We start from the raw sequence: 21,280 nt of genomic DNA, 5'->3' as shown, positions 1-21,280 counted from the left end.
TACTAGTTAACTAGTGAGCCATTTATGTGACAACTAGTTAACTAGTGAAGCCAAAATGTGTTCACTAGTTAACTAGTGCACATTTATGTCTACCACAAGTTAACTAGTGTGCACATTTTGGCCATCACTAGTTAACTAGTGAGACACAAAAACCTTCAACTAGCTGACTGGTATGCATTTTGGTCTTTACTAGTTAACTAGTGAGCCATTTATGTGTCAACTAGTTAACTAGTGAAGCCAAAATATGTTCACTAGTTAACTAGTGCGCATTTATCTCTACCACAAGTTAACTAGTGTGCACATTTTGACCCTCACTAGTTAACTAGTGAGACAAATACCTTCAAGTAGCTGACTGCTATGCATTTCTGCTTTTACTAGTTAACTAGTGAGCAGTTTTTGTGTCAACTAGTTAACTACTGAAGCCTAAATGTGTTCACTAGTTAACTAGTGCGCATTTCTGCTGTCACTAGTTAACTAGTGGGCACATTTTCACCCTCGATATTTAACTAGTTGACACAAACATGTCTAACTAGTTAACTAGTGGACAGAAATGGCTTACATGTTCATGACAATTCTGGCTGATATCCTGATATCAGAATAAATGCTCATTTGGCTTGCCATATGCCTCTGCATCCCCTGCACCACTTGTCCCACCTGTGATGAAACCTTTGAAAAGCTGAAAAATATAATGACTTCATGTTTTAGCACAGTTACAGCATCGTAAACCAATCATGTGCTTGTTAGAAGAGCACTTTTCCTTAAGCCTTTCAGCCCCCCACCCCCCCACCCCCACCCCGCCCGACCATCAGTTTCACACCAACTCTGTTAGAAAATGCAGATTGTCACATTACATTGACTTTGCAGGGTGTGTCATCATTTCAGGGCCTGCCTTAGCAAGTCAGTTTTGAGGGCTCTCTTCCTTTGCATCAACCACACGCGACAGCAGCTGAAATATGTGTACATCTCTTCAGCTCTGCTTGATGGTTATCTGGATTGCTAGCGATGGGCCAAGAGTGCTCCAGACTCATTCTCTGAATATTTGATGGTCTCGATGAGCAGGAAAAATACAGGACTAAGCACTTTGTTCAGCTCCTTGACTTGTGGTGTGTGAGAAATAATGGACAGGAAGAAAGAATGAAATATTTAAAAGTGTAATAACTTCAAAGCGAGAAGAAAAAGGTAGTTCACTCTGATGTTGCAGAAATTAATATATAAGTTCAACTGGAATGTCAGCTGTGGTGTGTCGTCGCTCCGGAGAGAAAGCGTCTCTGTCGCGAATCCTTGCTGGAGGCTTTTTGTGGAGTTTTTATGTTCTCCTTGTGCCTATTTAGGGTGTATACACATCTGGATGTGTTAGGTAAATTAGTGATGGTAAAGGCAAGGTCATGTGTGTGTGTGTTGTGTCTCTGTGTTGGACTGGTTACTCTATAGAGAATAATCTGAGCCTGAGTTCATGATCAATATGTGCAAAGCTGATGATGATGGAAGCATTTTTAACTTTGTGAGACCATCAACAGGACTTGGGAGGATGGATGGACCAGTGGAGGGACTGGCAGGATTTTGATGGAACTGGGTGATTTATAGCTATAACTCAATAAGGCTGAAGTCCTTGGTTTCTGCTGGAATACGAAGCTTTCACAGCTCCCAGCTCTACTGTACCTGTAATAACTTTGTGCTGTGATGCCCTTCCATTAAAATGATGATAAATGATGGAAGCAGACACAAAGTGTGTGTGTGTGTGTGTGTGTTTAGTGAAAGTTTGGACTTCAGATATTGTTTAAGTAAACTTATTTTTTTATTGTACCAGACTTACTGTAATACTATAATAGAAAAAAAACAATGAAGAAATTATAAACATGACTTTTTTTTAAATATAAAATTTTGACCTTTGATTGAAATGAAATATATTTTATTGTTTTTACCATCAATCTCTGAAAATATCCATTAAAATGTTTTTGAAAATGAATGAAATGATGCCCAGTAGTTGAAAAACATATGTAACATAGAACCATAACAATCGGGTCCAAAATGGATGAGATTAGGTCCAAGGGCTATGAAATATTTGCTTTTTAACGATGTAAATGCATGTTTAAAATGACTGCCACGTGTTATATGCATTCATTTAAAGTGTTTATGTGATGGATCTGAACACTGCAATATACGAGTAACCTGTAGGTGAAGTTGACAAAACGAGCCAGACACACTCACCATGAAGCCTCTGGTCTCTGGTTTAGAGGTCTTTCACACCATCTACGATACCGCTGCTGTGTTTTTTTCTGTCGTGATCTCAAAACTAACCAGTCAGTGAGCTTTTTTATTGACACTACAGCTGTGTCTCAATTCAGGGTCTGCATCCTTCGTCGGCCGGTTACATTTACTGAATTGTAACAAACGGTTAAAAATTTTGTCATTCATAAACATTATAGGGAGCCTAAGTCTGCTTCCGCATCATGGGTCCCCGGAAGAACGAAAAAAACAAATGCAAGTCAACGGGGCTAAAAACGCTATTGTCTAATCCACTTTGGATCGCACATATGTTGTACTGCAATTTAAATGAAAAGTAATGATGGGTATTTCGACCACGCCAGTCATGTTTTTTGAGATTTATCAGCTTGTAAAAGTTCGTAATTAGCATGACTACACACTAGAAATTGGCACGTCACATATGTGACATCACCACATAATCTCATCTCCCCTAGCGTAGCTGCTACTTACCACATGACCAGATTTATGGTGGTTCTTTCCTCCAAGACAGCTATCCTAAAGGATTTTTACACGGATAACGCTGTGAGCCTGTTCTGCATGACGGAGACGTGGGCTCTGCCAGGTGAGATGGCCTCCTTGGTCGAACTCTGTCCTCCTGACTGTAATGTTGTTAATGAACCGAGACTCTCTGGCCGTGGGGGGGGCTTGCTGTCCCTGTACTGTTCAAATCTCCCACTTAAACCTCTTGCTGGGCTGATGGCTCCAACCAGTTTTGAAGTCTCAGTATTAGAGCTGGGCTTCTCTCCTCCCATCCTCGTTTTACTGTGCTATAGGCCACCAGGATACAATAAGGATTTTATAAATGATTTCTCCAACCTTTTAGCTGATATGCTCCCAAAATATGAACAGGGGATTATTTTGGGTGATTTTAATATCCACGTCTGCTGCCCTCTGAAACCACTGGTGAGGGATTTTATGAATGTTTTAGACTCATTTGGACTACAGCAATTGGTAAATGTCCCCACACATGCGGCTTCTCACACCCTGGATTTGGTTTTATCTTTTGGACTGGATGTGCATGATTTATCTGTGGATCCTGTGGCATTTTCCGACCATGCTGTGATCACGTTCAGCATCTCACGTCTCCTTCCTCCAGCCCGGTGACGGTCTGCTCGTTACTCCAGGCGCTTATCTCCGAGTACGACTTCCAACTTTCTGTCGGTTTTGGACACTGATGCCCTCGCTCCGCCCTTGTCGGTTACCTGCATGGATGTAGATGGCCTTCTGCATCGGTTCAGTGTGACCTGCTCTGCTGCTCTGGACGCTGTTGCCCCTCTGAGACCGAGGCGGAAACAGACAACATCTTACCCTTGGCTGAATGATTACACCCGTAGCCTCAGGCGACAGTGTAGGGTGCTGGAACGGAGGTGGAGGAGAGACAGACTGTCATGCTCTCGGCTGCTCCTGGTTGATGCACTTTCACACTACCAGAGAGCAGTTAGATCTGCTCGTAATAACTATTTTTCTGCTATCATTTCACAGCATCATGGAGACCAGTCCAGGCTGTACAGCACAGTTAACTCCCTGCTACTGTTAAATGAGTCTGATGGTCTAAATCCCACTGTTGCTTTATGCACAGAGCTACAGAGCTTTTTCCTCAACAAGATCCTTGGTATTAGGCTTAGCCTCCAGCCTCAAATACACACTATCCATGTGGAACCGCCGGATCCACCTGCCTTCTCAGACTTTGCTCCAGTTCAGCTTGCTGACTTGATGAAACTGATTAGCTCCATGAAGCCAGCTGGCTCTTCGGTGGACTGCCTCCCAGCTAAATTGGTACGTGACTCGGTGTCTGCGCTGAGCCCGGCACTCATGAACATTTTTAACATTAGCCTCAGCACTGGAGTGTTCCCTAAGGTTTTTAAAGATGCGGTTGTTCAGCCGATATTGAAAAAACCTGGTTTGGATCCCTCCACTTATGAGAACTTTCGCCCGATATCGAAAGTCCCGTTTCTCTCGAAGGTCCTTGAGAAAATTGTGCATGGCCAGATCTCTGCCCATATGAATAGCAACTCGTTGCTGGATGTATTTCAGTCAGCTTTTAGACCAAACCATAGCACAGAGTCTGCTTTGATTAGGGTGCTAAATGACATTCTGGTGGCATCTGACTCTGGGTCTAGGGTACTGCTGCTCCAGCTGGACCTTTCAGCGGCTTTTGATACGGTCGATCACCAAATTTTACTGAATCGGCTTGGGTCTTGGGTTGGGGTGACGGGGATGGCGCTTAAATGGTTCCGCTCCTACCTATCAAACCGTACCATCTCTGTACAGATTGGTGACTGTGCATCCTCCAGTCTTCCACTGCCTTGGGGGGTGCCGCAAGGTTCCGTTCTTGGGCCATTGCTGTTTTCAATCTACCTTCTGCCTCTGGGCAATATCCTGAATCAGCATGGCCTGAGCTACCACATCTACGCAGATGACTGTCAGCTATACGTGGAAATGGACGAGAAAAATGCGGGCTCGAAATTGGCTGCATGTATGGATGACGTGAAGGGCTGGCTGGCATCCAACTTCTTAAAACTGAATGAAAAGAAGTCTGAGTTTATTGTTTTTGACCCCCGCAACCACCATGGCTCTCACCCTGTTTGTGACCTTTTAACCCTTAACCCCAAACAGTGTGTGACGAGTCTCGGGGTCAAGCTGGATGCTGGACTCACAATGGCCCCACAGATAAACTCTGTAGTGAGGTCGTGTTTTTATCAGCTTCGCCGCCTTACTCACCTCAGACGAATCCTGAAACGGAGGCATTTGGAGTCAGTCATTCATGCATTCATTACCTCTCGCCTGGACTATGCAAACGCCCTCCTCGTTGGTGTTCCGGACTCTGCCCTGAATCGGCTGCAGGTTGTTCAGAATGCTGCTGCCAGGTTCTTGACGGGTACACACCGACGTAGCCACATTACACCTGTCCTGGAACATCTTCACTGGCTCCCTGTCATTTTCAGAGTGCAGTTTAAGTTACTGACTTTTGTTTTTAAAGCGCTCAGTGACCTGGCACCTTCCTACCTCTCTGCCCTTCTCACTCCATATGTGCCCACCCGCTCGTTGAGGTCGGCTGACCTATTGCTGATGCACACGCCGCGGATGAGGCTCAAATCGCGGGGTGAACGAGCATTTGTCCATGCTGCCCCAAAGCTATGGAACTCATTGCCCATTGGAGTTCGGCAGGCTCCATCTCTGGCGGTTTTTAAATCTCGTTTAAAGACCCACTTTTACAATTTGGCTTTTAGACAGTGACTCGTTTTAGTGTTTTATTGTGTCATTGTTTTAATGTGTTCTTATTATTCATGCTTTCTCTGCTTTTAATTGAGATTTTATCCTTAGTTTTAGCTCCTTGTAATGGGTGTGTTTTGTTTTAGCCTGTGCAGCACTTTGGGCAGCTCCCATGCTGCATTTTAAATGTGCTATATAAATAAACTATGCTATGCTATGCTATGCTGTGGGAAGTTTGCTGAACTTACAGCCTTTTCCCTCAGTTTTCTCCGTGTCTGGATCGATGATGTCACTTTCGTGAAACACATTTGTAGTCCTGGACTTATTTTCACACATAACTTAAAATAGTGTTTCCCCCTGTTCGAAAGTAAGCACGTTCTTGGTATCAAACTGTGTCTTTAAATTGCAAAGACATCATATTTAAAATCCATGACACAAAACAAGCACAATTAGAAAATAGAGTTTTTAGCCCCGTTGACTTGCATTTGTTTTTTAGTTCTTCCGAGGACCCGTGATGCAGAAGTAGGTGGGCGTGACTTATGCTCCCTATTGTATTACACATGTACCTCTTCGCTCACTGCCAGTGTTAAAAGGGAGTTTGATGTGCTTGTCATTTTGGTGGAGGTTTTTGACCCTAATGGCCATCCGTTGGTAACACAAAAATACCTTGGACTTGCAATGATTTAGGTATGTACTACCCTCTATCGCCAGGTAAAATACACACCATCACTTTAATATCAATTGAATGTTTATAGCTCAGAGGTCTCTCATATCTTTTGTTTTACTGACAGCCTTTGCAGCCTTTTAAGTAAAACATGAACAGTCATTGGTACCTGCATGATCTCAGTGTGAGAAAGGTCCAAATTGATGGAGTCATGCTCTGTGAATCTATATGGAACTGAGTGCACATATTTTTATTGTTTTGACCCTTTTCAGTCATGACTTAGATCTTTGTATTTAAAAAAAGTCACTGTATCAGATGTGTATCAGTGTGAGTTTAGGTCCCACACGTCCCTGCTGGTGCTGCCAGCCCTGCCCCATGAGTGCTCTGGACAGCCGTTTTGCACCAATGCCAGACCTAATGCCGGGGTATCTTGGCAGATCAGAGTTTTTGAGGTAGAGAAGAGTGTTGGGTGGAGGAGGGGAGAAAGGATTTAAAGAGAGGTTGTCAAAACAGCTTCTCATTCCCCCCTCAGCTACTTCCTTTCCATTTCTTCTCCTGCACTTTGTTGCCAAAAGCCAGAAGGTGATCAAAGCAGGCCAACATGAAAGGCATCCCTGAAATTCAGTTTTTTGGGTGTCCTGTCTCCCTGCTCTCTGCGTTTAATAATATGGAAATACCAAATCCCAGATACAGCTTGTATCTAGGCAGCTGAGAATGCCCAACCTCAGCTGACTCTCTTTTCTTTAGCTCCTTCTCCAATCCTCCGCTTCATTTCACCCCTTCAGCATCAACTCTAACCATCCCCTGCTCCTGCCTCTCTGCATTTGCCCTCGGGCTTCCAGGTAGATAGGGGCTGATTGGCAGCTGCCGTGACAGTCGGTGGAACAGGCTGAAAGTGGATGAGTGTCAACCTCGCTGCAGGGGCTTAAGGCAGCAGCAGCGGTGCTGTAGCTCCCTCCTGGAAGAAGAAGAAGGGCCATGACTGCCAGCATCTCTCTCTTCCACGCTTCTCTTAACTGAAGCTGGGTGGGAACTAAATGGGTTTTTCAATCACTTGAGTTTATCCTGAGATTAGAGACTGAAATATTTCTTCAACTCTCACCCTGTGCTGCACTCTCCTCCCTTTGTGTTTGTACCTTCGTTTTTTCTTCTCTGTTTTATTGCAGCATCTTGTTATTCGGGGGCTTTTTAAAATTCTCTTTCTGTGCCTCACTCCCTCCTGTTACTTCTGAATCCTCATCCTCAGCTGTCACGCCACTTGACAATTAGCCATGCCATTCCTGTCTGTGCACTGCTAAAAACTTTTTCCTCCTTTTGAAGAACTTCTGAGTTCAGCTTAGGGCCTTCTGCACTTACATATGTGAGAGGACTCGAATAAATGGAAATGAAATGTAAACTTGTGGCTATGATCAATTCCCAGATGGGGAGAAAGTGTACTGTGATGGATTTCATATTCGCTGCAAGTCAGGCTTTGTTCTACCAGCAGCAGAAACGTATTGCATAAGTTTTCCCTCCAGCCATGTGTGCCCCGTTCTTGATACTATGAGTGAGGTCACAGTGAAGTTAAGAAAATCTCTGAGGGAAGGAAGAAAGGAGCTTGTTTTAGGATGTACCACTCAACATGTGACTGCCCATTGAGACGTTAGTGGGAGAGATTTTGCTGCTCTTATCAATTTTTACATTTTCTACGGTTTCAAAAGTTTTTAAAGTGATCACATTGTATCAACAGCTGCATTCACGTTATAGCTGCTTGTGCTTTAAATGGAGTTCAGTCTTTGAGATTAATTGAGCAGAACTTTTGGTGAACAGAATAAAGACGCAAACACATTTAATCCAAAGGAAAAAAAAAGAGTTCTGCGTGTTGACAGTAGGGATGATCCGATCACATGATCAGAGATCAGGCCTGATCATGTGATTTTTAAAAGGATCGAGATCGGGAGAAAAAGATCAGATGTAACCTTTTAAAACAACACACACACGACTTTTTTAATTCATCCTGAGATGTATTTTAAATGGCTTAGATTTTATTTCAGTGAGTTCCGCTATATCAATAGTCTTTGTTTCTTGTACGAAAACAACCCCGCATGTCACACAATTTATGGCAGGCAGGTATTCAGACACCAATGTGCAGCTGTTAGCTAGCAGGCTAATGCAGAGCTAACGTGTCTCCTCAGGAGATAAATTGCCATCAAACTACAAAACTTTGTGTTGTTTCCTGCTTCACCCAAGCCGTGTGGCAGATACAGGTGTTGTGCCAGAAAACGTTTGGCCCGTGTGCCTGCTCCGATACGGGAACACACATACTCCTGTATATTGAGGGAGTAAAACATTTGAAATAGGAGCAACACTGATACTTCTAAATATATCCATAATATAAACAAGTTTTTAAATCAGTGTTCTTCCCGAGCAAGTGAACATGAAACTTAAAGGACAACTTGGATGCGTTTTCTTCTTTCCTGAAAAGTATCGGCAGTTCGCTCAAAATCAAACGACTCAGACTCAGATTGGAAGCCAAAAACCGTGTTTGGAACTCCATTATTTGATTCTTTTCCGAACACAGCGTAATAACGAATTGATATTTACTTTCTTGCTGACCAGTTTCTTCAGAGCATTGCTAATGTTGGTGGCGTCACTTCTGTCAGAGTACGTCATTGCCCTCTAAGAATGTTTTTAAAGGTAAACAACAAATCTTTATTACTCTGTGGCCAGAAAATAACCAAATAATGGAATTGGATAACCAACACAGAACAAATTTAAGATAAATGTGAGTGGAGCTTTCCTACAGCTGATTATTCCAGTTTCTGTTTGGGTTTATAATATAGAAAAGTAGCAGCAGATTGATGTTTTGGACCCAGCATTCATAATAAACCCAGAATTTCCACCCGAATGAACTATTTCATATCATTTGTGAGTGACCGGAGCTCATAAATACTGAATTCAGGATAAAAACATGCTCATTTGATTAGGAGATGGGTGTGTGGATGAGCACAGCGGGTCAGACACCAACAGGCTACTCTTCAGTGTTTGATGAAAGGATGAGAGGGACTTTGAACCTGTTTGAAAAATGAATCACACTTTGCCAAGACATCAGCAGCATTCAGCACTTCTCTAAATGGGCAGCTGGCAGGCACGGCGCTTGTTGAGTTGCTAAATACTCCCAGCAACATATGAATGGGAAGCCTGATTAGTTTGTCACTGATGATTTGTTGGCTTGTTCGTGCACTAGGCCAGAGCAAATACCACCACGGACGAGCCTTCCTGTCTGTCATTGCATCACACCTTCATATAGCTCTTCTTTTTATCATCACCATCACTACAAGCATGTCAAGATCACTTTTGGCTGTATTTGCAGTTACTCCAAAGCAGTATTTTTCATGCTTTCATATGTGAATTAGGACACTTACCAATAAACAAACATGCAGGATATTACCTCTTCTGTCTGCAGCAGCAGATCTGTCTCCTTTCTGATTGCCTCTCTGGTGCACTGAGCAGATTTGTGATAAACCCTCACAACCAAAGAATGTAATTTGAAGATTGGAGTGGAACGTGATTAGGGTAAAATGGGAGAAGCATTCAGTGAAAGAGAGCATCTCAGAGATGGCATTGTCATGTAACAAAACATCTAAGAGGGGGAAAAAAAACAGTCTGCTTTAATTGTGCAAAGCCAGCGTGAAAGATGCTGCAGCAACCATAAACTACACAAGCATACACACATAAATTCATCTGCAGGAACACTAACAAATGCACACTTAAAGATAGCACTCTGCTTGTGAATATGAGCTAAATCAAATAGAGAAGCTGAGACTCCTCAGCTTGTTTATATGCAGATTCACTGATGTTGGGGAGATGAAAAATTACAATGCATGGAAAAATGTGCTATTTTTATCTTCAGGCCAATATAATGTGAAATACACAAAGCTGTTTGCTCTTCACAGAGGCTTATTCTTACATTGATGGCTGCTCTATGCAGTCATGACTATAAGGACTTCAAAATAAATGATCTCAGATTGCTAATATGCACACTGTTGTTGCATGTTGTGGATGCATTTGGATCAAAAACGGTCATGCAACATAAAAAGCACACTTTGCATTTTTTTCATATTTTAAAATCACTTTATTGAGCCAGAATGTGCTAAAATGACTCTTTTCAGCATTAATGAAATGTCACTCAAACCCCCACCGCCGTCTGTGGTTAAAATTCCGCACTTGCAACTTCCGCGTGTCGTTCCAGTTTCTGTTGGACTTAACCCTAATTTATGCTTCTCCATGAGCGCTACAAGCGAGAGATGCACACGTATTGATGGAGACGTTTCACCTTCGGACTTCTCCGTCACTTGGGAGTGTTGCAAAGCTATTTCCTGCCAGGACAACAGAGGGCGTAGCGCTTTTCTGGTGTATCCTGTCGGGTATCCGGTCCATGAAAGCGCATCTACTAATATGTTTATATTCTGTTTTTTGTATTTCAGAGAATTTTTAAAACGGACAAATTTGTTACTCATTCTCCACCACCTCCTCATGCAATCGCCACCTCTAGACCCATGATTACCGTCAAGACGGTCCATGAATAAAATGCTTGCAGCATATCTTTATATTCCTCCAGTCACGAGTGAATAAAACATTCATATTTTCTGCATGGTATTCTTCAAGCGGCTAAGTGTCTGCCACTAGACTTCTTCAAGTGGCGTAACCACGGATAATGGCATTGCGTAGCATAAATTAGGCTTTAGTAAAGTGGAGCTGACATGCCTCAACCAGCATGTTTCCTGCCTGTTTTAGATCATGAACACAGCTGATTTGTTTGATTAAGTGATGAACCGTTCCGTAGAAACTAATGAAGTTTGAGGAGACATTGCAGCAGTTGGATTAAGGTGGTAAAAAAACCAAGAAGCAAGCCCTAACGTATCCCTTTAAGAGCCTGCCTAGTCTTTTAGCAGTAGGTAGATGTTCTCACTCACATCCAGCAACATTTTGTTTTCCTACCTTTTGTGTTTTTGTGGCAGCACTAATCAACCTTTCTGTTCAGGTCCATTTGTCCCCCAAAAGAAACTGGAGAGTTTCTGTTCACACTATAATCCAACATCAGACCCCAAACTTTACAAACTCAGTAATGAGTGCTGTGTGTTAGACTCACATAATGCAATTCTGGGAAGAGTTTTCACCATCTGGATAAAGACTTATGACAGCAAATAACCTGCGTTGAAATGGAACCGTTGCTTGTTGTGGAGGCCAAACTTGCTGCTCCAGGACCTTCCACGCCACATAAATAATCTAAATGTCTGTATTTTGAGATTAGCCTCTTTGTGTGTACTAGGCCTGCACAATATATCGCAAATATGCCGTTATCACGATATCAGCATGCACAAAATGCATATAGCAAGGAACAGATAAATATCACAATGTTTGCTACACATAACGCATTCTGTCAATCAAACGGAAGCATGATATTTATTTAACAAATCAAATGGAGCTCTTCACACATTTGGCCATATGTATGGGTTCTCATAGGTTAGATGCCCGGCCCGCCCCCGAGGCAATGGCACTTAATTTTGATGGTTAGCAAACACCTGAGTTAGCTTTGTTCTGCTCTTTCTGCTGATTCTGCTTTTCCCGGGATCCACTGATTGCCTCTTCTTGTTCATTGTCTTTTCCCCTTTCCTCACATCTTTTACTTTTCTTATTTTTTATGATATTTGAGTCATTTTAAAAAATTTTTTTGTTTTTGATTATTTTTATTCCTGAGTAAAGTTTTTATTTGTGGCACTGGCAAGTAATATCGTCATCGCAATATTAATCACTGTTACCGCATATCGCAGGTTTTCCTAATATCGTGCAGCCCTATATTACTGTAGTTTTATGCTTAAAATTATTTCTCAACAGCAAATCAGCTGAGTAAAATTATATCACATGTACAAACTCAGGTTCTGCCCTGATAAAGACTCACACCTCTATTAGAACATTGCTGTATGGACACAATATAAATATTTGATTTTCTTTACCCTCAGCTGGTTGCAGTATATGAAGAACAGGATCCACACAATGGAGGTGATGGTACCAGCGCCAGCTCCACAGGAACTCAGAGTCCAGACCCGTTTGCTAATGGAATGAGTTCAGCAACGACCTTCCCGCCCTACCAGAACACCAGTGAAATCGTGGTTACTCCATCCACTCTGCTCTCTAGTAAGTCTTATCATAACAAAGTCTTTAAATCAATCCCCTTTAATGCTTATTTGTAAAGAGTGTTAGCAAATCTGTACTATTTTTGCTGTAAACCCTTATTATAAATTAAATATTTAAATATTCAAACGACCAACTAGATATTTGGTCAAATAGCAATTTGCATGAGGACTTTTGGTTTCACAGGGCCTACGTCTACTCTTATGCCAGCTCTTATCATTGTGTAAGTCTGCTAAATTATGTTTTCAGTATAAAAGCATTGCCTGTTCTGAAACATTTCTGTTGGAATTGGTATCTTGCTGAGCTGCAACTGGTTTCAAAATGTCTTCAAACATTCACTAGGGTTCTCGCACTTGTTTAAAGCTGCAGGACCTTGTTGTCATGTCTCTTGGATGTTAAACCAATGCAAGAAAATCTCTCAAAGTCTATTATCTACTTCTAATATAGACGTCGTTTGCCGAAGTAACATTTACGGTAGGCAATGTGGCTGGCCAATCACAGCGCTCTAATGTAATATTTAGACTTGGGCTTTTCTTTGACTCAAGAGCAGACAGAGGTACTTAAGTTTATGTGGAAAAAGGACATGTTTGCATCTTTGATGGAGTATGGCGGACTGCCTCATTGATCAACATCCGTAGTGACGTCGTTGGTCATCCAATAGCATGCAGAGACAGTTTGAAAAACAACTGTAGATCCCTCCACACGACTGAGAGCCATCCATGGATGTCATTTACGTATTATGACCGGTTCATTCATAAAACTTGTTGCAGACGGAAAAGTTACACGTTTCAGTTGGAAAAAGCCTGACTTTCTCCGTTAATAAACATTCATGTGAGTGGCTCAAACCTGCAAAGCGTTTCCATTATTAGTAGTTATTTTAAAGATTGGCAAAGTAGAGGTCAAGGAACAATTCTGAGACTAGAATTCTTGAAAAGGGAAATGAAATAGTTGCTTTTTAGCAGCTTTTGGAGTGGTACTGCATTTTAATTTTGTGCACTCGTACCTGAATAAACAAGAACTTCCAACTGGAATGAACAGAGGAAAACATGTCTTTGCATGTCAACACAAAATTCAGCATCAAAAGAGAGAGGGTGTTTTTTGACCTGTTACAACACAGGAGCAGGTGAGACAATCAAACCCATTAAACACTCCATTGTGTTAGAGCTGTAGCGAGGTAAGGGAAGCAGGCAGATGGATGAGGAAGAGGAAACCAAAGCACTCCAGAGCAAGGAATTCAATGTAAACAAACAAACAAATAAATAAATAAAAGATACAGCAACATGTCGTGACTGCAGAGTAACAAAACCCATCATCACAGCTGTGTAGGTGGAAGGTGTTAATGAGTAACTGACACTGGCAGGCAGATATTTCCTGGAAGAACTAAATTAAATTTTTAATTTTACTCAGGATCAAATATTGAGGAGGTGGCTAAAGTGATAAATGATGAACTGATTAAAATTAAAAACTGGTTTGATATAAATAGATTGACACTGAATCTTAATAAAACAAATTTTATACTGTTAAATGATAAAAAGAACAGTGATGTGTCATTGGAAATAGATGGGATTGCAATTCAAAGAGCAAAAGAAACTCAATTTCTTGGAGTTCTTATTGATGAAGACTTGACATGGAAATCCCATATTAGTTACATAAAAGGTAAAATCGCCAAATCCTTAGGAGTATTACATCGAGTCAAGTTTTTACTGTCTAATTCTGGTTTGCTGGCATTGTGCAATTCACTGATTGTTCCATACCTGAATTATTGTGTAGAAATCTGGGGAGCAACATACAAAAACTATACACAACCCATATTTATTTTACATAAAAGAGCTCTGAGAATCATCAATTGCAGGGGCTGTAGAGATCCATCGAACCCATTGTTTATTAAATATAAATTACTGAAATTTCATGATTTAAAAGACTGGAAAATCATACAAACCACGTATAAAGCCAGTTTAGGTGCTCTGCCAACAAACATTCAGGGGATATTTGAAAAGAGAACTAGTAATTACATGCTGAAAGAAACTGATGTGTTGACAAAACCTAGATTTAGAACTAAAATTAAGGAATGCAATATATCTATAAATGGTGTTAAATTATGGAATAACTTTAAAAGGGAAATAAAAAAAAACCCTGTCATTTAATATATTCAAAAAATTTACCAAATTGAGTGTATTAAATAATCATGAAAATGTAAATTAAATCCATGATCATGATCGCAATGGAATTTAGAACAGGAAAAAGTTTAAAATGAATCTGTGTGTGTCTTACAAATGGAAATTGTAAATAAATTGATTATTTCTTCTGGAAAAGGGGGCAGAAATTATAAGATGTTTTTCTTCATTCTGCTCCTTTTCGTTCAAATTAGATTTTTTTGGTATGTTTTTCTTATTGTTTATATGTTTTATTTGTTTTTATTTAGAATGAAATAAAAAAGAAAAAAATCAGGCAGTGCCACTTCGTTAACAAAGTACAGGTGAAAAACAAGCATACTAATAAATGGAATATAAATTGACAAAGTGCGATCAAAACAACAAATTTCCTAAGTCATCTGTGGCCCTGTTAGTCATTTTCACCAGCTTCTAACGGCATTATTTTTAGGTAACAGAGTAATGTATTTAATTACTTTTCCCCTCATTACTGGGCATGTAAATCAGTGCGTTACTACAATGTGGTTGAATGAAGCACAGTGTTGTCACGCTCTCTGAGAGCCACATTAGTGACGTGTCGATCACACACAACATCGGAGCTGGCTTCTTCTTGGAGGAGCTGGAGTGAGTGACACAAGATGTACCCATTAGGGGTTGCATCAACTAGTCGACTAGTCGACTTCACATGATAATGACTGACAAGATGCAGTCCTCGGAAAAGACAGCAGGGGACGAGCCCCTGCGCGTCGGGAGGCGAAGCGCTGTGCCAGAGCGTCGGTATCTGACCAAATTTTGACCTTTACCCTCTTGCAATCTAACCTTCCCCTCACCCCCATCCTAACCTTAACCAGCTTGCGCATGCAAAGCTCCGATCTTTAACGCGATCCAGACATCTGCGTCCTGAGCACGGCCACAGTAACATTACCAAATTAGGTGACGCCACCTCAAAAATAAATTTAACACGCAATCGTTCATGTCTTCTAATTTCCTTTTATGTTTTCTGTCTTTTATTTGTGCCTGATGCGTTTCGCTGCTGTGGAGTGGAGCGCATCACCTGTTTTGTCCTCCGGTGCTGGACCTCACTGGTGCGGCCAGCGCGCACTCCGCTGTTTTTGCAGTCGGTAGATCTTTTAGAACTGCAGTTCAAAGGTAACTCATAAGCAGTGTTGGGATTAATGCGGTACAAAAGTAATTAATTACTGTAATGCATTGCTTTTTGCTGTAATGTGGTAATGTAAGGCATTACAGGGAAAGAAAATGGTAATATTTACTCGGTACAATTGTCAGTAACGCGGTAATTACAATGCATTTTTAAACCTAGAATCAAGATGTGGGTTTCCTAAAAATTCAAATAGTGGGAAGCCCGAAAAAAGATATGACGTCATTTATGGACTCAGCTTTGCGGGCATTCTATGAGCAGAGAGGACGCTGCGGTAATGGCTCAAATACTCCAGCTGCGTCCTGCGCGCGGCCGCTCTCATATTCACAAAAACGCTCCACCAAAACAAAATAATTTGTTTGCGATCATTTATATCAGCCCATATTCTCTGGTACTTCATGTACTTTTCAGCTGAGTTCATAATCTGTGCCCCGGTGATTTCAAGTCATTGCTGCTGGTTCGGTAGATCCCTTTGTCTGATTGGTTAGAAAGTAGGAAATCTAAGAAACAGTTTTTCTGGAAGATGGAGAAAACATGCAGCATGCAGGAAGGTTAGAGAGAGAAAGGGCAGGAAATTATTCAAATAAAATCAAGAAAAAAGGAAAAAAGTAGGTAGATTTATCCCCAATACACATGTTTACCAGTGAAAAGCAATAATAAATAAGCATTTAATATTTTACATGTGATAGAATCAGATCACCCCCAAGAAGTCAGTCCCACATCCCGGGCCGTATCCAGACATTTGGGGACCAAGGCAAATATAGGCTTGGAGCCCCCACCAGCTCAGTCCCTGCTCAGATGGCCCTATAAGATGGCAGCGTGCTGAGAGTACATATTGTTGTTGCTTTTATTTAATAAACAATCATTTTAAAGCACTGTTATTATATCTGACTGTTTTTAACAGCAATCCTAGCTCAGACACCACTTCACTTTCCGCATATATGTCATGAGCTCACTGATCATCAGATTACCAGATTCATATTGAAGTTGTTTTGGTGAAAGTAACTAAAAGTAATGCAAAAGTAGTGTAATTTCTTACATTTTAAAATCAGTAATATTGTAATGTAATGAATTACTTTAAAATGAGGGTAACAAGTAATAAATAATGCATTACAGTTTTGAAGTAACTTGCCCAACACTTCTCATAAGGTGAATATATATGTATGAACCCAGGTAGCAGTTTTTCTTTAGGATTGAGAGGAGATGCAGGAAGATAATAAACAGACAGGACAGAAAAATAGTCAAATAAAAACAAGTTAGTTTTTGTACCTGGTGGTTGCAACAAACAGACACCATTGAAGGTAATCAGATGTGAGGAACAGAAAATGAAATCATTATTTTATTGTTTAGAGCAACAGGAACTCTGAGAGGCTGCAGGTGCATCAGTGAGTTTGCGGCCGCTGCACAGGGGGAGGGAGGAGAGCTGAAGCAGAAACTACCGTTGTTTAGATGTGTTTCACGTAGAAAATGTGGGTGCTATTTTAATTGGCAAAAACTCTAGCGAACCAAAATAAAAATCGACATTAACAGTTGTTACTAGTAGAATTTACAATGAAGGATATTCTTAACAAGTGCATTGGTAGTAATTATGTTTGAGATATCTCAGAATCCCTAAATACCTAATATGGCCTTTCTAACGTTTATTAGGCAGACTGGATATGTATTCCAGATATCTATAATTCTATTGTTCCTAGTAGAAATAAACATTCCAGACATCCATGAGAACATTCTTACTGAATGAACGTTTCAGATATCTGAAACACTCATTTGAGATGGTAATAATCATTCAGTTAAAAAGATCTTTGATGTTATTGTAGGGCTAGGCAAGAAATCGAAAATGTATCAGTATAGAAATTTCTGACATTTACCTATATCGTTTTTCCCATGTCAATAAATTTGATAATAAAAAAACTAAAATTTGGGTGTGGGTTGGCAACATCATGTCCCTTTAAGAAGCTTAAGACTACGCCTAGCGTGTCTTTAACCCTCTGGAGGCAGGCGTTGCAGATTTGCAACATTGACTATGTTTACATGCAGCCAATATCCGGGTTATGATCGGGTTAAGGTCGTTATTCGGGTTTCTGAGTTGATCAGAATAACCCGTTTACAAGCATAAATAGAAAGAGTTACCCCTAACTTGCATAACCCGATTTAAATGCAGATGTTGGGGTAGCGTCAGGACGTCCAGACGCAATATGCGTCATTTCCGGTTCTTCTCGTTCCGGTATCCGTGAAAACAACAACGTGTTTCCCAGTTCGGAAGAGATAGCGACCGCGTTTGTTTGCGCTTTAGTTTCCTCGTCACTCCAAAAGTGTGGTGCTGTGCCGCGACTCGCCATTTTGCTCCCAACTTGTTGTTTACTTCCGGTGTTCTGGCGCATACAAGACGTCTTGCTACTCAAAAGACCAAGATTCCTTGCGAACAGAGCATGCGCAGAACACACGCTTTGATGGAGATATCCCGATATGTGTTTACACGACCAAACATTCGGGTTAGAAAAGGGTTACCCCAGGTGTAGTACCGGGTTTTTGAAAACCCGGTTATGAGCATATCCGGGTTTTTGGCGGTGTTTACACGGACCTGCGGAACCGGGTTATTGTGAATATTCGGGTTTTAAAGGGTTACTGGCTGCATGTAAACGCACTCATTAAAACCTACCTACCTGGTTACTCCACATACATATTCATGAGCATTTTTTTAACTCAGAAGTACCCTCTAAGGACTTCGTTGTTCGTCCTTTTATCAAAACTTATTTTGAGCCTGAGAGGGTTAAACAGCTTTGTGCTGCAGATTTTAGAAACATAATTGTGTTATAGAAGATAAAAGTAACATCACAGTTACTTTGATAGGTAACTTTTACAATGTGGTAACTGAATTACCAACTTGATTACTTTTTGGAAAAAGTAATGTGTAACTATAACTAATTACTTTTTTAACATAAGACGCCCGACACTGGTTGTGACTATGGACAGGGACATGTTTAACAGCCCTAAAGGGAAGCCTCATGCCAGTGACAGATCCTTCTTTGTCTAAGCACGATGGAGGCTGTTTTATTACATGCCATCATTGTTATTACCAGAGGAAGTTCACTGCACTAAGACTAGCAGATGTTTAGACAGCAGAAGGAAGCGAGACACAGCAGGTTACCCTATCTGTGTAGCTTGAGGAAAGGCACACCTGCCAGTGAAAGGTGCACATGCAACCATAAAACTGTTGAAATATGCCAGTGACTCAGAAGTTATCACGTAGTCATTTGTCACTGAAGTGGAACCAGCGAGGTTATGCACAGCAGCCCTAAACCTCTAAAGGACACCGTAGACATACTAAGTCAGAGCTCGCATGAGATGCGTTTATGTGCTTGGATGAACAGATGACTGCCCTAAAATTAAAGCTCAATCTAGCATGATAGACTGAATATTTATGGAAATTGTTCCTGAGAGTGGTTTCAGTACCAATCTAAGTCAAACCACATTTAATGTGGAGATATTTTACCCTTTTTTTCTCAAGTTCACATAATTTCCTCTGAAGGAAAGTCTGACGTGCTCTGTTCGTAAGGCTTACGGCACCAAATCCTCCTGATTCGGTGTGTCTTTAAACAGCTTTGCTGCAGATTTTAGAAATGTTGCTGTAAACTCAGATTCTTGTGAAGAGGTGGTAATAATTCATCTTAGGATGGGTTCATCTACCAGTTATGCTAACATAAAGCAACATTTCTAAATGGTTATGCTTATGGATTTTGGGACACTTTTATCCCAAATGAATTTCATATGTAAATGTAACACAGCAGTTGCAACTGATGCTAACTGCAAACCGCTTAGAGGAACACTAACCAGGCTGTCAGAGGTGACTAACATTAAAGGGGTTAATAGAATTTTTGGAAATTTCTTCTGTTGTTTGGTTATGTGCATTAAATGAGTTCATATACTTTATTTGATATATGAATTAAGAATTAAGTTTACCTGTAAATTACCAACATTTCAAGAAACTATATTTTTTGTTTTTATGGAAGTAAACTGTTGAAACCACCAGTGACGCAAACCAATACAAGCTGCATGCTGGAGAGAGCTGTTGATTGTACATTATGTGGTGGATGACAGCTCCTGAAAGCTTCTGTGCTCTTTATAAATGGAAAACTTGGATTTTGCACCAGTTCAAACCAAGTTGATGGGTACACACTTAGCTGTGCGGGTCATTCTTGCGTGTATGCTTTCTAGGTTGTCTTATTTTATTTTTCAGGGTTCGGTTTTTAATTACTTCTCACCTGTTTTCAATTTGTCATCAGATCTTTAGTTAAAACTTCCAGGCATTTCTTTCATCAGTCTGCCGGATCAGGATCTCTGTTGCTCATGTTGTAAGTTTTCTATAAGAGTCAGACTCCGTGCATTTATGCCATAAATTCCCGTTAACACATGGCAGAGATATTGGGTGATTTTTTTTTTCAGTCAAAGCATGGGTGATGTGTGTGTTTCCTATTCAAATTTGTTATGATCCACATGGTGATTGGTAAGCTCCACTCCAGTTCTACTCCAAAGGGACACTCAGGGACAGCTCTTGATTCTGCTTTTGATCAACTTATATTTTTCAACTCTGAGATTTGTTGGTTTCAAGTTGATCATTGCATGATTTCATCAGGTTGATAACCTTCAAAGCACATAAACAAAGGTTAGCAACAATATTTTGTAAATAATTATTTTTAAAATAAAAAATAAATGAATGAACAAATGAATTGAACATTTCAGATAAATTAACCATTTTTAATTAAATGAAAGAATTAACTGTAAAGTGCTTCTAATGAATTAAGAAAACTCCCTTAAAGAATTACGTTAAATCAAGGAATCAGTAAACGAGTACATTTACTGAATACTTCATCAAGTACCACATCAAGTAACAAAATAAATAAATCAACTGTCTTCAAGTTTGTCAATGTATGCTTTTAACCATTGACCTTGCTAAACACACAAATTAATACCCATCAATCACTAACTTCAATCAAATCACTATGATAATGCAGTGCTTCAACTTTGACACAAATAAATCAGCCATGGGGAAAAAAAAAACACTATTATGAAATTAAAGCTGTCTTTCTTAAAAAGACATTATGTAATAAAAACTGAATGAATTAAATAAAAGTAGCTCAATATTAATTTGGATTATTATGAAAAAATGACTTTTGAAAAAAAACTTTATATTAATAAAGACATTTTAGCCCGACGACCTCTTATGATGAATTATATAAATGGAAACCGTGTTCCCTCGCCCCGACGTGGGTAACCGGGGCCTCCCTCTGGAGCCAGGCCTGGTGGTGGGGCACGTTGGCGAGTGCCTGGTTGCCGGGCTGTCAGCCATGGAGCCCGGCCGGGCACAGCCCGAAGAAGAAATGTGGGTCCCCCTTCCCATGGGCTCACCACTCGTGGGAGGGGCCAAAGGGGCCCGGTGCAGTGTATGATGGGTGGTAGTCGAGGGCGGGGACCTTGGCGGTCTGATCCTCGGCTGCAGAAGCTGGCTCTTGGCACATGGAATGTCACCTCTCTAGTGGGGAAGGAGCCTGAGTTGGTGTGTGAGGTTGAGAGGTTCCGACTAGATATAGTCAGACTCACCTCAATGCATGGCTCTGGCTCTTGAACCAGTTTCCTTGAGAGGGGTTGGACTTTCTA

General features: G+C 40.8%; 1 protein-coding gene across 3 annotated transcripts in view; it reads left to right on the top strand.

Annotated features, from left to right (window-relative positions):
* The window catches only part of LOC107382653 (partitioning defective 3 homolog), a 517,719-nt gene that overhangs the window by 168,481 nt on the left and 327,958 nt on the right, over positions 1 to 21,280 (top strand). For all 3 annotated transcript variants that reach the window (XM_054751349.2, XM_054751350.2, XM_070553054.1), the window contains one exon: positions 12,145 to 12,319. In XM_054751349.2, the coding sequence (XP_054607324.2) occupies positions 12,145 to 12,319 (175 nt within the window). The remainder of the gene's footprint in view (positions 1 to 12,144; positions 12,320 to 21,280) is intronic.

The sequence above is a fragment of the Nothobranchius furzeri genome, chromosome 7 (genome assembly GCF_043380555.1).
Source record: "Nothobranchius furzeri strain GRZ-AD chromosome 7, NfurGRZ-RIMD1, whole genome shotgun sequence".
Classification (NCBI taxonomy): Eukaryota; Metazoa; Chordata; class Actinopteri; order Cyprinodontiformes; family Nothobranchiidae; genus Nothobranchius; species Nothobranchius furzeri.
Note: the sequence above shows the minus strand (reverse complement) of the source record. Positions and strands in the feature narration are given on the sequence as shown.